This window comes from Rhinoraja longicauda, chromosome 25 (assembly GCF_053455715.1).
Source record: "Rhinoraja longicauda isolate Sanriku21f chromosome 25, sRhiLon1.1, whole genome shotgun sequence".
Classification (NCBI taxonomy): domain Eukaryota; kingdom Metazoa; phylum Chordata; class Chondrichthyes; order Rajiformes; family Arhynchobatidae; genus Rhinoraja; species Rhinoraja longicauda.
In genome coordinates, this window is record NC_135977.1 from 5,397,235 (window position 1) to 5,414,734 (window position 17,500).

The 17,500-nt window shown below is 55.7% G+C and overlaps 2 protein-coding genes across 2 annotated transcripts in view; one reads left to right on the forward strand and one right to left on the reverse strand.

Annotated features, from left to right (window-relative positions):
- Positions 1 to 654: 654 nt before the first annotated feature.
- Positions 655 to 11,318, forward strand: usp30 (ubiquitin specific peptidase 30). Its single transcript, XM_078421121.1, has 8 exons — positions 655 to 710; positions 3,221 to 3,315; positions 4,460 to 4,519; positions 5,668 to 5,754; positions 7,201 to 7,275; positions 7,988 to 8,213; positions 9,080 to 9,188; positions 10,218 to 11,318. Exons 2-8 carry the CDS (start codon positions 3,289 to 3,291, stop codon positions 10,480 to 10,482), a joined length of 849 nt encoding a protein of 282 aa, XP_078277247.1. The 5' UTR covers positions 655 to 710; positions 3,221 to 3,288; the 3' UTR covers positions 10,483 to 11,318.
- Positions 11,319 to 15,446: 4,128 nt separating this feature from the next.
- Positions 15,447 to 17,500, reverse strand: part of alkbh2 (alkB homolog 2, alpha-ketoglutarate dependent dioxygenase) — a 13,448-nt gene continuing 11,394 nt past the window's right edge. The window contains 1 exon segment of the mRNA XM_078421840.1: positions 15,447 to 17,468. Within this exon segment, the coding sequence (XP_078277966.1) occupies positions 17,159 to 17,468 (310 nt within the window). The 3' untranslated portion in view covers positions 15,447 to 17,158.

Here is a 17,500-nt window from a genome sequence, read left to right on the forward strand (position 1 = left end):
CAATAGACAATAGGTGCAAGAGGAGGCCATTCAGCCCTTCAAGCCAGCACCGCCATTCAATGTGATCATGGCTGATCATTTTCAATCAGTACCCCGTTCCTGCCTTCTCCCCATACCCCCTGACTCCGCTATCATTAAGAGCTCTATCCAGCTCTCTCTTGAATGCATTCAGAGAATTGGCCTCCACTGCCTTCTGAGGCAGAGAATTCCACAGATTCACAACTCTCTGACTGAAAAAGTTTTTCCTCATCTCAGTTCTAAATGGCCTACCCCTTATTCTTAAACTGTGACCCCTTGTTCTGGACTCCCCCAACATTGGGAACATGTTTCCTGCCTCTAACGTGTCCAACCCCTTAATAATCTTATACGTTTCGATAAGATCCCCTCTCATCCTTCTAAATTCCAGTGTATACAAGCCTAGTCGCTCCAGCCTTTGAACGTACGACAGTCCCGCCATTCCGGGAATTAACCTAGTAAACCTACACTGCACGCCCTCAATAGCAAGAATATCAGTCGAGCCGAAACGTCACCCATGCTGCCTGACCCGCTGAGTTACTCCAGCATTTTGTCTCTACCTTCGATTTAAACCAGCATCTGCAGTTCTTTCCCACACGAGATAATCTTGCTCTCTCTCTCTCTCTCTCTCTCTCCTTGCTTTCCGTAGACCCCACCAGCATCAGAGGACAGCCAGCCGAGCTACAGGAGCCGAGGTAAGAATCTTAGTAGCAAAACCTTCCGCTGTGGCGTCGTTTAGGTTTATTTTTGTTGCTTATACCAGTGAAGAGCTTTGTTTTGCAAATCTATCCAAATCAGATCAGGTAATACCGCACACACGAACAGAATCAAGTCAAACTCAAGTAAAATGGAAAGAGCAAAGGGGAAGATACAGAGTGCGGAATATACAACGATCAGCCAAAACATTATGACCACTGACAGGCGAAGTGAATAACACTGGTTATCTTGTTACAATGGCACCTGTCAAGGGGTGGGATATATTAGGCAGCAAGTGAACAGTCAGTTCTTGAAGTTGACGCGTTGGATGCAGGAGAAATGGGCAGGAGTAAAGACCTGAGCGACTTTGACAAATTGTCATGGCCAGACGACTGGGTCAGAGCATCTCTGAAACGGCAAGGCTTGTGGGGCTCTGCTAAAGGATCTGCTGCTAATGTATTGGAGCCAGATACCACAGGACACCTTCAGGGGTCTTGCAGAGTCCGTGCCTCGGCGGGTCGGCGCCGATTTGGCGGCACACGGAGGACCAACAGCATATTGGGCAGGTGGTCGTAATGTTTTGGCTGGTCAGCGTGGTTCTCAGTGTTGTCTGGGAGGCACAGATAAGGTGGGTCTCGTCCGGGTGCTCCGGTTTCCTCCCACATCCCAAAGACATGCGGAGTTGTAGGTTGTGCGTCGGACGGAACTGCAAATGCTGGTTTTACACCAAAGATAGATACAAAAACCTGGAGTAGCTCAGCGGGACAGGCACCATCTCTGGAGAGAAGGAACGGGTGATGTTCCGGGTCGAGACCCTTCTTCCCGTGTCAGCCTGAGGGATCTAGTGGTCCGCTCCTGTTCTCCTGTGTTGTGTGATTAGTTTTAGTTTAGAAATACAGCGCGGAAACAGGCCCTTCGGCCCACCGAGTCAATAGACAATAGGTGCAGGAGGAGGCCATTCGGCCCTTCGAGCCAGCACCGCCATTCAATGTGATCATGGCTGATCATTCTCAATCAGTACCCCGTTCCTGCCTTCTCCACATACCCCCTGACTCCGCTATCCTTAAGAGCTCCATCAAGCTCTCTCTTGAAAGCATCCAGAGAATCGGCCCCCACTGCCTTCTGAGGCAGAGAATTCCACAGATTCACAACTCTCTGACTGAAAAAGTTTTTCCTCGTCTCCATTCTAAATGGCCTACCCCTTATTCTTAAACTGTGGCCCCTGGTTCTGGACTCCCCCAACATTGGGAACATGTTTCCTGCCTCTAACGTGTCCAACCCCTTAATAATCTTATAGTTTAGTTCGGCGACGCGGCGTGGAAACAGGCCCTTCGGCCCACCGAGTCCACGCCGACCATCGATCGCCTGCTCACACTAGTTCTACGTCATCCCCCTTTCCCATCCACTCCCTGCAATTCACAGAGGGCCGATCAACCTGCAAACCCGCACTTCTTTGGAATGTGGGAGGAAACCGGAGCACCCGGGGAAAGCCCACGCAGGTCACGGGGAGAGCGTGCAAACTCCACTCTGACAGCCCTCCAGTTGAGGATGGAACCCGGGTCTCTGGCGCTGTGAGGCGGCGGCGGCGGCTCTACCCGCCCCTTGCTAATTGAGAATCAGAAAAAAAACCTGCAGATGCTAGAAATCTAAAATCGAGCAAAGAAGTGCTGGAAACACTCAGCAGGTCAGGCGTCATCTGTGGAAACAACGTTCAGTTAACGTTTCAGGTCTGAGACTTGCAGTTGATAGAACGTCACACAGGAACAGGCCCTTCAGCCCACCATGTCTGTGCGCCTTTTTTAATTCCGTTTAGAGATTGAGCGCAGAAACAGGCCCTTCGGCCCACCGGGTCCGTGTTGACCAGCAGTCCCCTCACACTAGCACTTTCCAACACGTTCGGCACAATTTACAATCCGGAGTCCAGAACAAGGGGCCACAGTTTAAAAATAAGGGGTCGGCCATTTAGAACTGAGATGAGGAAAAACTTTTTCAGTCAGAGAGTTGTAAATCTGTGGAATTCTCTGCCTCAGAAGGCAGTGGAGGCCGATTCTCTGTATGCATTCAAGAGAGAGCTAGATAGAGCTCTTAAGGATAGCGGAGTTAGGGGGTATGGGGAGAAGGCAGGAATGGGGTACTGATTGAGAATGATCAGCCATGATCACATTGAATGGCGGTGCTGGCTCGAAGGGCCGAATGGCCTCCTCCTGCACCTATTGTCTATTGTCTACTCAAGCCAATTACAACCGACAAACCTGCACGTCTTTGGTGCGCGGGAGGAAACCGGAGCACCCGGTGAAAACCCATGCAGAGAACGTGCGAACTCCGCACAGACAGCGCCCCTAGTAGGGATCGAACCAGGATCTCTGGAGCTGTAAGGCAGCAACTCTACCGCTGCGCCACCGTGCCGCCCTGACTTTCTGGCACGGTCCATGAAATGTTTCTCCCGGCCCCCAGCAGGTGCTGCCTGACCTGCTGAGTGTTTGCTAATTGATGTCTCTCCTGTTTTAAGGACCTTCGCTGCCACCGCCGAGCCCCTGGAAATCCCAGCACCCTTTCCACGGCCGGCTGACCAGCAACATGGTGTGCAAACAGTGCGAGCGGCAGGTGAGTGTGCCCCCCCTGCTTACACCTAGGCTTACTATTGCCATGGGCACCGCGCGAGGTACAGTGAAAAACATTGTCGTTCATACGTTCACGAGCAGAATGAGGCCATTCGGCCCATTGCGTCTACGCTGCCATTCCAGAGAATGGGGTTGATAGGGGAACGATAGATCAGCCATGATTGAATTGCAGAGTAGACTTGATGGGCCGGGTGGCCTGATTCTGCTCCTAGAACTTGTGAACATATGAACCACATTTCTTTAGATTTAGAGATACCGCGTGGAAACAGGCCCTTCGGCCCACCGAGTCCGCGCCGCCCAGCGATCCCCGCACACTAACACTATCCTACACACACTAGGGACAATTTTTACATTTGCCCAGTCAATTAACCTACATACCTGCACGTCTTTGGAGTGTGGGAGGAAACCGAAGATCTCGGAGAAAACCCACGGGGAGAACGTACAAACTCCGTACAGACGGCGACTGTAGTCAGGATCGAACCTGAGTCTCCGGCGCTGCATTCGCTGTAAGGCAGCAACTCTACCGCCGCGCCACCGTGCCGCCCTTAACTAGTCAGCGGAAAGACAATTGGAGGGAGTCTTAGAGGGTCCTCAAACTGCGGAGCATCTTGGACCACACAGCCCACCCCCTCCGTGACACCACCGGCCAACCTGAGGAGCACCTTCAGCAACAGACTGGTCCCACCGAGATGCAGCACAGAACGCCACAGGAGATCCATCTTCCTGGGGCTATCAAACTGCACAACTCCTCCCCCTTCTGTCGTGGGGTAGACTGAGACTGAGACTGACTCCCCCCCACTCCTCCCCAATCTTTGCACTTTCCACTCTTCACTCTAATCTCACGTTTCGTGTATCTTGTCGTGCTTTTATGACTGTTGCCAGATCAATTTCCCTCCTGGGATAAATGAAGTTGCGCAGGAAAGAACTGCAGGTGCCGGTTTAAATCGAAGGTGGACACAAAATGCCGGAGTAACTCAGCGGGACAGGCAGCGTCTCGGGAGAGAGAAGGGTTTGGGTGACGTTTCGTCCCGACGTGGTGCCTGACCCGCTGAGTTACTCCAGCATGAGTAACGTCGTGTCGTGTCCGTGATTATAATCGTGTACAATCCACGCTCTATTCTCCACAGAGTCCTGTGAGGTACGACACGTTTGACAGCCTCTCGCTCAGCATCCCAGCGGTCACCTGGGTACGTACTGCCTGCTCTGTGAAGGCTCATTTGATTTGTATCGTGTACAGGTCCACCACTAGTTTCCCGCCACTCTTGCTTCCAGTATTGTCTGTTTCGCCAGAACCGCAGAGGTTACAGTCTTGGGAGGGGGAGGGGGAGGGGGGAGGGGGAGGGGGAGGGGGGGAGGGGGAGGGGGGAGGGGGGAGGGGGAGGGGGAGGGGCGAGATACAAGCCCGCAAAGTTGGCCATGGGAACGGATCTTGCTTGCGAGGTCTCGTCGGCCCGAAGCGTCACCCGTCAGCGGTGGAGTTGCTGCCTTACAGCGGCAGAGACCCGGGTTCCATCCTGACCACGGGCGCTGCCTGTGCGGAGTTTGCGCGTTCTCCCCGTGGGTTTTCTCCGGGATCTCCGGTTTCCTCCCGCGCTCCAAAGACGCGCAGGTTTGGAGGTTAATTGGCCTCTGTGACTTGCTGCCAGTGTGTGGGCAGTGGAACTGGGATGATGGAGAACTAGTGTGAGTGGGTGATCAATGATTGAGATTCAGAGATACAGCGCGGAAACAGGCCCTTCGGCCCACCGGGTCCGCGCCGCCCAGCGATCCCCGCACACTAACACTATCCTACACATACTGGGGACAATTTTTACATTTAATTAACCCAGCCAATTAAACTACAAACCTGCACGTCTTTGGAGTGTGGGGGGGTGTGGTTTTTTTTTCACACAGAGAGTGGTGAGTCTGTGGAATTCTCTGCCACAGAAGGTAGTTGAGGCCAGTTCATTGGCTATATTTAAGAGGGAGTTAGATGTGGCCCTTGTGGCTAAAGGGATCAGGGGGTATGGAGAGAAGGCAGGTACAGGTTACGGAGCTGGATGATCAGCCATGATCATATTGAATGGCGGTGCAGGCTCGAAGGGCCGAATGGCCTCCTCCTGCACCTATTTTCTATGTTTCTATGAAACTGAAACTCGGAGAAAACCCACGCAGGTCACATACAAACTCCGTACAGACGGCGCCCGTAGTCAGGATCGAACCAGAGTCTCCGGCGCTGCATTTGCTGTAAGGCAGCAACTCTACCGCTGCGCCTTGGCGTGGACTCGGCGGGCCGAAGGGCCTGTTTTCACTGTGCATCTAAACTGAACTCAGCGACGCTACTTATCCCTTGCAGGGTCGACCCGTGACTCTGGAGCTCTGTCTGCAACACTTCATCTCTTCAGAGTCCATTAAGGACGTGACGTGTGACAACTGCACCAAGGTACATGCAGCCCCATCAACGGCTCACTGGGTACTGGACTGGCACATGCACCTCACACGGCACACTCACGCTGGCTCGGCACTCTGCTGCATACAATCACTCAGGACCACACTCGTACCTCAGTGCAAATGTGTACGGGTGGTAGATGACACCGCGGCAGCACACGAGAGTCGGCTCATCTCTGCCGCCAACGCCTGTCCTTCACGGTCACACCTCCTAAAGACGTACAGGCTTAACCTGGTCTTCGAGGCCCATTGTTGCAAGATGCAACCATGTACAAAACTCTCACTCTCCCTCTCTCCTCCCCCTCCCCCCTCTCTCCCACCCCCTCTCTCCCACTCCCCTCTCCCCCCTCCCTCTCCCTCTCTCCTCCCCCCTCCCCCCTCTCTCCCACCCCCTCTCCCCCACCCCCCTCTCCCCCCTCCCTCTCCCCTCTCCACTCTCCCCCTCTCTCCCACCCCCTCTCTCCCCCTCCCTCTCCCTCATTCCATTCTCCCCCCTTTCTCCCTCCCCCTCTCCACTCTCCCCCCCTCTCTCCCTCCCCCTCTCTCCCTCCCCCTCTCCCTCCCTCTCTTCCCCCCCCTCTCTTCCCCCCCCTCTCCCTCTCACCCCCTCTCTCCCTCCCCCCCTCTCCCCCCCCTCTCCCACTCCCTCTATTCCCCCCCTCTCTTCCCCCTCTCTTCCCCCTCCCCCTTTCTTCCTCCCCCTCTCTCCCTCTCACCCCCTCTCTCCCTCCCCTCTCTCTCCCCCCTCTCTTCCCTCCCCATCTCTTCCCTCCCCCTCTTTCACTTCCCCTCTCACTCTCCCCTTCTCTCACTCTCCCTCTCTCCCTCCCCCCTCTCTCTCTCTCCCTCCCCCTCTCTCCCTCCCCCTCTCTCCCTCCCCCTCCCCCTCTCTCCCTCTCCCTTCCCCCTCTCTCCATCCCCCTCTCTTCCTCCCCCTCTCTCGCTTTCCCCTCTCTCTCTCCCCCTCTCTCCCTCCCCCTCTCTCTCACTCTCCCCCTCTCTCCCTCCCCCTCTCTCCCTTCCCCTCTCTTCCTCCCCCTCTCCCTCACTCTCCCCCTCTCTCTCACCCCTCCCTCCCCCTCTCACGCTCCCCCTCTCCCCCTCCCCCTCTGCAAGAACCTGCAGGGTCACTTTTTGACACAGAGGGTGGTGGGTGCATGGAACGAGCTGCCGGAGGAGGTAGTTGAGGCTGGGACTATCACAACATTTGAACAGGTACATGGATAGGAGAGGTTTAGAGGGATAAATGGGCCCGATGCAGGAATGTGGGACTAGTGTAGATGGGCCATGTTGGTCAGCGTGGGCAAGTTGGGCCGAAGGACCTGTTTCCACGCTGCATGACTATATCGTATTTAAAACACACTCACCGTAGATTTTCATTGATAGGTTTGTCTCTCTGTGTTAAATTCTGGGAACTCTTTCTGTTCTTTCACTGATTCAGGCAGAGGGGACCCAGAGTGGTGAGACGGCAGAAAACCAGAGGACAACCTTCATCAAGCAGCTGAGGATTGGCAAGGTGGGCTTATGTCTGCGATCGCAAATTGGTTTTGGATGTAACTAGCTGCCCGGTCCAGCACAAAATGATAGGAGCAGAATTAGGCCTTTCGGCCCATCGACTCTACTCCGCCGTTCAGTCACGGCCTGATCTATCTCTCCCTCCCCAACCCCTGCCTTCTCCCCGTAACCCCGGACACCCGCACTGATCAGGAACGGTGGCGCAGCGGTAGAGTTGCTGCTTTACAGCGCCAGAGACCCGGCTTCGATCCTGACATGGGGCTCTTGTCTGTACGGAGTTTGTACGTTCTCCCCGTGACCCGCGTGGGTTTTCTCCGGGATCTCTGGTTACCTCCCACACTCCAAAGACGCGCGGGTTTGTAGAGTTCATAGAAACATAGAAACTAGGTGCAGGAGTAGGCCATTCGGCCCTTCGAGCCTGCACCGCCATCCAATATGATCATGGCTGATCATCCAACTCAGTATCCTGTACCTGCCTTCTCTCCATACCCCCTGATCCCTTTAGCCTCAAGAGCCACATCTAACTCCCTCTTAAATATAGCCAATGAACTGGCCTCGGCTCGGCGTGAGTGTAAAACCGTCCCCGGTGTGCGTAGGGTGGCGTTAGTGGGCGGGGGTTGCTGGGCGGCATGGTCTCGTTGGGCCGAGGGGCCTGTTTCCGCGCTGGATGGCTATACTGTAGACTGACCTGAGCTGCCTGTTGTTGTTCTGAGCTCCCCCAGTGCCTGTGCATTCACCTGCAACGACTGTCCTGGTCCAGCCAGGGGAGCCCCCTGAAGCGGAACGAGCACGTGCAGTTTGGCGAGTTCCTCTCGCTCGACGCCTACAAGTACTGTGGGCCGTGGCGGCGGCAGAGCCTGGGGCCACGCCAGCTCAGCACAGCTGCCGGGACCGGCAGTCTGCCGTGCGTGCTGGAGGCAGCCCTGCTGAACAAACCAGGTACGTGCCGTGCCTCCCGCGGTCACATTGCCAGGCCGCGACGGCCGCAGAGATTCACAGCGCTTTACACTAGAGACGTACAGGCCCTTCAGCCCACACCGACCGACCAGCGATCACAGCCCCACACACTGGTTCTATCCCACACACACACACACACACACACACACACACACTAGGGACAAGTCGCAGAGGTCAATTAACCTACAAACCCGCACGTCTTTGGAGTGCGGGAGGAGACCGAAGCACCCGGAGAAAACCCACGCAGTCACGGGAAGAACGTGCAAACTCCTTACACACAGCACCCGTGGTCAGGATCTAACCAGGTTGCCTGGCGCTGTGAGGCTGCAACCCTACTGTAGGCCGTGCTGGAGCCCTTGGCCTTGAGCTCCAGGGAGAGGTTGAGCAGGCTGGGACTCTATTCCTTGGAGCGCAGGAGGATGAGGGCTGGGGAGCGACACAGTGGCGCAGCGGGTAGAGTCGCCGCCTCACAGCGCCAGAGACCCGGGTCTGATCCTGACTACGGGCGCTGCCTGTACGGAGTCCGCACGTTCTCCCCGTGACCTGCGTGGGTTTTCTCCGAAATCGTCGGTTTCCCCCCGCACTCCGAAGACGTGCTGGTTTGTGGGTTAATTGGTTTGGTGTAAAATGTAAATGGGCCCCTGGTGTGTGTAGGATAGTGTTGGCGTGCGGGGATCGCTGGCCGGCGCGGACTCGGTGGGCCGAAGGGCCTGTTTCCGCGCTGTAAATCTAGACTAAAAGAACCTTTATCCCGGGGGTGGAAGTGTCAAAGGCTGGTGGGCAGAGCTTTACTGTGAGGGGAGCAAAGTGTTGTAAACCAGGTCGTCAGTGTCTGTGTTTCTTTGCAGGGTCAACTCAACCCAGTCTTGCTAAAATGCCCATGGCTAATGGTGCAAGTTCATCATCACTGCTGTCATCTTTAGCAGCTACGCCATCCTTTAGCGCTACAAGTTACTCGTGAGTCCATTTAATATTTCTCTTCCGCCCCCTCTCCACCCCCCCCCCCCCCCCCCCCCAATATTGTTCCACATGTCAAAATTAAATTAAGGGTCCATTAGAATCTGTTACGGAATCAAAAATAGACACAAGTCGCTGGGGTAACTCAGCGGGACAGGCGGCAGCATCTCTGGTGGGCGACGTTTCGGGTCGACACCCTTCTTCAGACTGATGTCAGGGTACAGAGATAGGATGTAGTCGGAGACAGTAAGACCGGTGGGAGAACTGGGAAGGGGGAGGGGATGGAGAGAGAGGGAGGGAAAGCAAGGGCTATCTGAAGTTAGAGAAGTCAATGTTCATACCGCTGGGGTGTGAGCTGCCCAAGCGAAATATCAGGTGCTGTTCCTCCAATTTGCGCTGGGCCTCACTCTGACAATGGAGGAGGTCCAGGACAGAAAGGTCAGTGTGGGAGTGGGAGGGGGGGGAGTTAAAGTGCTGAGCAACAGAATCAAAAGCACTGGGCAGGTGGGACTAGTGCAGACGGGGCATGCCAGTCGGTGTGGGCAAGTTGGGCTGAAGGTCCTGTTTCCACGCCGTATCACTCTATGGCCAAAAGGATTGAAGGATTTGTTTGTCCCGTACGGGACCGCCCTTGCCCCGTCTGAGGCCCGGACACTGTAGGCTCGGGGGCCACTGTAGACCCGGACAGTGTAGACCCCGACAGTGTAGACCCCGACAGTGTAGGCTAACAGAGTGTGTTCGGGGGCCAGGGCCGAGTGCGTTCACCTAATGGAGGTTGCGTAGCAACCCGCCCCCCAGCCCGGGCAGCCGCCATTGGTGGAGCGGGAGCACGTGGCCGCTGGCATGGGTGAGGTCACGTGGGGCGCGGGGCGGTGAGGTCACCCTTTGTCCCTTATTTGAGCGTGAGGAAGTTGGCAACTCTGGCGTGGACCCTTCGTCAAACACGTGTAGAGGCGGTGGGATGGGGATGGGGATGGGGGGTGGGGCCTTCCTCCCAGTACAGACCTCCTGCCCTCACGCCCCCCACAGGTCGCCGGTGTACTCGTTCCGCCTGATGTCGGTGGTGGTCCACCACGGGGACATCCACTCGGGGCACTTTGTCACCTACCGCCGTTCTCCTCCCGCCTCCAAGAAGCCCCTGGCTCTCAGCAGCCAGTGGACCTGGGTCTCAGACGACACGGTGCGCAAGGCCAGCCTGCAGGAGGTGCAGGCCTCCAACGCCTACCTCCTCTTCTACGAGCGCGTCCGACCTCTGGCGAGGCACCCGGGCCGCGGCCTGGCGACCAAGGAGTAGGTGCGTGGCGAGACGCACTGCGCACGGACTTTGCCCGGGAGGTGAACTTGTGAAGGGATGGGACCTGACGATTGCCGGCCTGGTGGTGGTGCCTGCCTCAGTATCAGTGCAGTGAACATAAAGGATCCCCCAGCTACAACTGACCACTGGATGGCTCCGTAATGTTGTATATGTGTGGACTTTGACTCTTTGAACTAGTTGACAGCTCTTCTGACGTAATATTATTGGGGAGGCACAATGTTGGAGCAGCTCCCTCACACCTCCAGAGATCCTGGTTCGATCCTGACCGTGGGCGCTGTGTGTGTGTGTGTGTGCGTGGAGTTTGCACCTTCTCCCCGTGACCGCGTGAATACTATCGGGGCGGCACGGTGGCGCAGCGGGTGGAGCTGCTGCCTCACGGAGCCAATGACCCAGGGTACCATCCTGACCTCAGTGCTGTCCGTACGTACGGAGTTTGCACCTTCTCCCCGTGACCGCGTGGGTTAACTCTGGTTGCTCCGGTTTCCTCCCACATCCCAGACTTGCGGGGCTTCTGGGTTAATTGTCCCTCTGCAGACCGGGCGGGAGTGGATGTGAAAATGGAATAACACAGAGGACTAGCGCCCACGGGTGACTGACGGTCGGCATGGACTCGTTGGGCCGAAGGGCCTGTTTCCATGCCGTACATTCCAATCAATCGAAGGAATTGATTCTACGCGCCCTGTGGAATCTTTGAGTTGGGATCCTGAAGGCAGAGAGAGACAAGATGCGTGTGGTGGTCGATGGGCAGCGCGGACTCGATGGGCCGAAGGGCCTGTTTCCGCGCCGTATCTCCAAAGTAAAGTCTGAAGTGAATCGGGGGGGGGGGGGGGAGGGTGTGATCCAGGAGAGGGTGAAGGGAATGGGAAAAGGCCAAGTGTTCCACACACACTTGCACCTTGTAGTGTGGGTGACCTCCAGTGTCGGGCCTTGCCTTGCTCGGCTGGTCGTGCACCCATCCATCTCCGTACGGTTCACTGTGTACAAGAATGGAGGGGAAAAAAGTGACAAACCTTTTACGCATTTGATTTTTAATGACTTTTGTGAGAAAATGATGTGAAGTTCTGATTGTGTAAATGAGAAACTTCAGAAATGAAAGCAACGTTTTGCACTAACCCAATGTCGGCACATGTCCATGACGTGATTAAAGTACTTTTACAAGCGTTTTAATTCATTTGTCAAAACGGAACAAAATAATAATAAAACGTTCATGAACGTAAAATCTCCATCTTGAGGCGAATTTACTTTTTTCTTTAAACTTTGGAAACTTTTAAAGGGGGCGGCACATCGGTAAAGTCGTGCTGCCTCACAGCGCCAGAGACCCGAGTACGGGCACTGTCTGTACGGAGTTTGCACGTTCTCCCCGTGACCATGGGGGTTTTCTCCGGGTGCTCCGGTTCCCCCCCCCCCCCTCCCCCCACACTCCAAAGACGTGCAGGTTTGTAGCTTGTGTAGGAAGGAACTGCAGATGCTGGTTTACATTGAAGAGAGACACAAAATGTTGGAGTAACTCAGCAGGTCAGGCATCTAGGTTGAAGGAATGGGTGACGTTTCAGGTCAAGACGTCTGAAGAAGGGTGGAGACCTGAAAGGTCACCCATTCCTTCTATCCAGAGATGCTGCCTGTCCCACGTAGTTACTCCAGCATGTTGTGTGTGTCTTCCCCTACACACCTACACACCGGCCTGTTAGTCTGACGACCGAACCTAGGGACCCTCGTGGCCCAAGTACAGACACTGCCGGTTTGTAGTTTAAATGCTGTCGGCTTCGGGTTTGTAGGTTTATTGGTTTCTGTAAATTGTCGGTGTGCCGGATACTGCTAGTGTACCAGGTTGACCGATAGCCGGTCGGCGTGGACTCGGCCGGCCGATGGGCCTGTTTCCGCCCTGTATCTCTATAGAGTCTACGAACTAACCTTTGTCCTGATTTTCTCTTTTATTTCCAAACTAGGAAACCAGCTTGTGAAAGGGCCAGGGAGGTGTGGATATTGGAGGAGGCCAAGTTGGGCTTATTTGTGAATCACGATAGAGTAATGATTAACTTTGTGCACTGATATCCAGAAGCCTGGTCTATTAGAAGCATAGAGAATAGGTGCAGGAGGAGGCCATTCGGCTCTTCGAGCCAGCACCGCCGTTCAATGTGATCACAGCTGATCATCCACAATCAGTAACCCCATATCCTCCACCCTCCCCCTGAAAAAGTGGCGCACAGGCCGGGAGAGGCGCGTCCGATCTCGACCTCATCGGGACTTCCGCGGCCGATCGGCGGGTCAGATTGACCCTCCCTGTGTCCAGGGCTCTGGAACTCCGGCCCAGAGGGACCGGCAGACCCGTTCCCATAGCCGACCTCCGAGGCCGACTTTGTGGGTCTGTATCTCAGCCCGCCGCCCCAAGGGCGTGACCTCTGTTAGTCCAGCAAAACGGAGAATACGGCGAGGCGATGGAACCAAGATGGTGGACCTGTGTTTGAAATTAAATTAAATTAAATCTAGATCGGACGTCTCGCCCTGCCGTGTTAGTGTCCAGATCAAAGGAGGGGTCAGACCACCAGTCGTTAGAAACCCCTCCCCCCACCACCCAACCCCTCCCCCCCACCACCCAACCCCTCCCCCCCACCCAACCCCTCCACCCCCAACCCCGCCCCACTCACCCAACCCCTCCCCCCAACCAACCACTCCCCCCGCCCCCCCCCACCCAACCCCTCCCCCCCACCCAACCCCTCCACCCCCAACCCCGCCCCACTCACCCAACCCCTCCCCCCAACCAACCACTCCCCCCACCCAACCACTCACCCCCACTCAATCCCTCCCCCCCACCCAACCCCGCCCCCCCCCACCCAACCCCGCCCCACTCACCCAACCCCGCCCCACTCACCCAACCCCGCCCCCTCCCCCCTCCCTAACCCCTCCACCCCCAACCCCTCCCCCCACCCAACCACTCACCCCCACTCAATCCCTCCCCCCCACCCAAACCCCGCCCCTCACCCAACCCCGCCCCACTCACCCAACCCCCGCCCCACTCACCCAACCCCTCCCCCCACCCAACCCCTCCCCCCCACCCAACCCCTCCCTCTCCCACCCAACCCCTCCCTCTCCCACCCAACCCCTCCCTCTCCCACCCAACCCCTCCCTCTCCCACCCAACCCCTCCCTCTCCCACCCAACCCCTCCCTCTCCCACCCAACCCCTCCCTCCCCCACCCAACCCCTCCCTCCCTCTCCCACCAACCCAACCCCCCCCCACCCATCCAACCCCACGCTGAGTTACTCCAGCACTCTGTGAAACGTCACCTATCCATGTTCTCCAAAGATGCTGCCTGACCCGCTGAGTTACTCCAGCACTTTGTGTCTACCTTCGATTTTAACCAGTTTTTTTTCCTACACATTTCACAAAACACAAATTGATAAAACTCAAGTGATGAATTAGCAAACATTAATTGCATTACATGAGCCGAAATGGCCATCAAGCATTTCTGATCAGGAACTGCTAAGATGACAAACCTGTCCCTGTCCCGCCCCCTCCCGACATCAGCCTGAAGGGTCTCAACCCAAAAAGTCACCCATTCCTTCTCTCCCGAGATGCTGCCTGACCCGCTGAGTTACTCCAGCATTTTGTGTCTACCTTCAATTTGAACCGGCGTCTGCAGTTATTTTCCTCCACGCTGAGAATTACATCAGGATCCATAACTAAGGTGTGGTCTCTCTTTCATACCCTGTGCAATTGTAACATAGAACAGCACAAGAACAGGCCCTTCAGCACACCAAGTCTGTGCCTCGTCAGAGGGCGGCGAACCTGTGGGACTCATTGCCACAGACGGCTGTGGAGGCCAAGTCAGTGGATATTTTAAAGGCGGAGATTGACCGATTCTTGATTAGCGCGGGTGTCAGGGGTTACGGGGAGAAGGCAGGAGAATGGGGTTGGGAGGGAAAGATAGATCAGCCACGATTGACTGGCGGAGTAGACTTGACGGGCCGAATGGCCTAATTCTGCTGCTGGGATTTATGAACTTGTGTCAAGACCAACTCTTTCACCGGGTCTATACTTCATCTCTCTTGCAATAACACCAACCTGTTACTAGCCTTCCTGAACACACGCTGTGCCTGCTCGTTAACCCCTCGTAATCTGGGCACCGGGACCCCTAGATTGCCCTCTGGTTTTAGTTTAGAGATACAGCGCGGACAGAGGCCCAGCGGCCCACCGAGTCTGCACCGACCAGCGATCCCTGCACACTAACACTAGCGACAATCGACAATTGTACCAAGCCAATTAACCTACAACCCTGCACGTCTTTGGAGCGTGGGAGGAAACCGAAGATCTCGGAGAAAACCCACGGGGAGAACGTGCAAACTCCGTGCAGACAGCGCCCGTAGTCGGGATGGGAACCCGGGTCTCTGGCGCTGTGAGGCAGCAACGCTACCGCTGCACCACCGTACCCTCTGCTTGGGTCATCTATAAATCGTTCTCCATTTCAGTACTGTAATGTCTTTTGATTCTTTCCACCAAAGTATATCACTCACGCTTCCCCACGTTAAACCCGGTCCAGAATTTTGTGCTCGACTCAATGGAATAGGAATTGAAACTAAAGACAGAGATACAAAAGGCTGGAGTAACTCAGCGGGTCGGGCAGCGTCCCTGGAGAGAAGGAACGGGTGACGTTTCGGGTCGAGACCCTTCTTCAGACCCCGTCACCCTCATTGAAACGTCACCCATTCCTTCTCTCCAGGGATGCCGCCTGGCCCGCTGAGTTACTCCAGCATTTTGTGTCTTATCTTCGGTGTAAACCAGCATCTGCAGTTCCTTCCTGCACAAATTCAAACTAGTCTCCTCACGACAGACGGCCGGCGATAGTTGGCCGAACTAAACCAAGTTAAACTGTACACAAGTGACATGCTTCAGAGTAGAAACGTTTTAATAAGAAATATTTATAAAGTATACATACATGGAGACAGAATGGATAACAATACCTCTAATATTCTACAGAGGTAATGGCTAAAAATGTACCTCCATCTCTGGACTGATTATTGATGTAATCCAGTACTAATTGCAGAGGGCAGGGGAGGGTATTTCTCCTGCCCTCTCCTGTGCAGACGGCGCCCGTAGTCGGGATCGTTGTCGGAGGAAGTGATGTGAAGGCGTGTGTGTTTGTAGGCAGATTGGCCGCAGTGACTTGCCTTTAGTGTGTAGAGAGTGGACGGGAGAGTTGGCTAGCATGGAACTAGTGTGGTCAACGATGGACGGCGTGGGCGGCCCGCTTCAATGCTGCAGCTCTAAACTCAGCAGCATCTTTAGTTTAGTTTTGAGATACAGCGTGAAAACAGGCCCTTCGGCCCACCGAGTCCGTGCCGACCAGCGATCCCCACACACGAGTTCCATCCTACACACTGGGGACCATTTACAGAAGCCAATTAACTTGGGAGGGAACATGGGGGGTGGGTGGGGAAAGGAACCAGTGCACCTGATGCAAATCCACACGGTCACGGGGAGAAGGTAGAAACTACACACATACATACACAGCCTGTGGCAGAAGTCAGCATCGATCCCAGGTCTCTGGCGCTGTGAAGCAGCAGCTCTACCTGCTGCGCCACCGTTCCGCCCCAGTGCATGGACCAGGAGTGTTGCTGACCACTGGAGCGGCTCGGATCCAGGAGCGAAGGACTGAGCCGTGATCCCTTGTGTACAGGTTTAGTTTAGTTTACAGATACAGCACGGCAACAGGCCCTTCTGCCCACCGAGTCCGTGCCGACCAGCGATCACCCCGTACACGAGCACTAACACACACCACACACACACACTCACACACACCACACGCTCACACACACCACACACTCAGGCACACCACACACTCACACACACATCACTCACACACCACACTCACAAACACACTCACTCACACACACACCACACTCACAGACACCCCACACTCACACACACCCACACACACCACACGCTCACACACACCACACACTCAGGCACACCACACACTCACACACATCACTCACTCACACACCACACTCACAAACACACTCACTCACACACACACCACACTCACAGACACCCCACACTAACACACACCACACACACCACACGCTCACACACACCACACACTCAGGCACACCACACACTCACACACATCACTCACTCACACACCACACTCACAAACACACTCACTCACACACACACCACACTCACACACACCCCACACTCACACACACCCACACACACACACCACACTCACTCACACCCACACACACAGACACTCACTCACACACAAACACACACCACACACACACCACACTCACTCACTCACACACACCACACCACACACACACACACAGACAGACACACACACAAACACACTCACACACACCACACACACAGAGACACACACACACACAAACAAACACAAACACACACACAGGCGGCAATTTACAATTTCACCAAAGCCAATGAACCTACAGAGCTGCACGTCTTTGGAGTGTGGGAGGAGTCTGGAGCACCCGGAGAAAACCCACGCTGGTCTCGGGCGGCGGGGGGGGAACGACGACACGTACAAACTCCGTACAGACAGCGCCCGTGGTCAGGATGGAACCCGGGTCTCTGGCGCTGCTGGGCAGCAGCTCTACCCGCTGCGCCGCCCTTGCGCCGAGGATCGTGCCCGGGGCTCAGGGCGCTGGCGAGGGCAGGACCCTGCGGAAGGTCAGGTTGACCCTGGGGGTGAGCACGGCCCTGCGGACGGGTACGCTGTGGTACCAGTACACGTTGGTGGGGAAGTTCATCACCAGCAAGCTGCCGTGGGCCAGCGGCAGCTTCACCGGCGCCAGCGACCGCCGGGCTCCCCTCCCCCGTGCATCGCCGTGCCGCAAGACGAAGTCTCTGCTGGCGCCGAAGGAGACGGAGGCGATGGGGCTGCACGGCACCAGCTCCTTCTCATCGTCCCGGTGCTCCCCAATATGGTCTCGCCCGTCCTTGTACCTGTGGAGCAGACAGGCAGAGGCTCTCTCTTA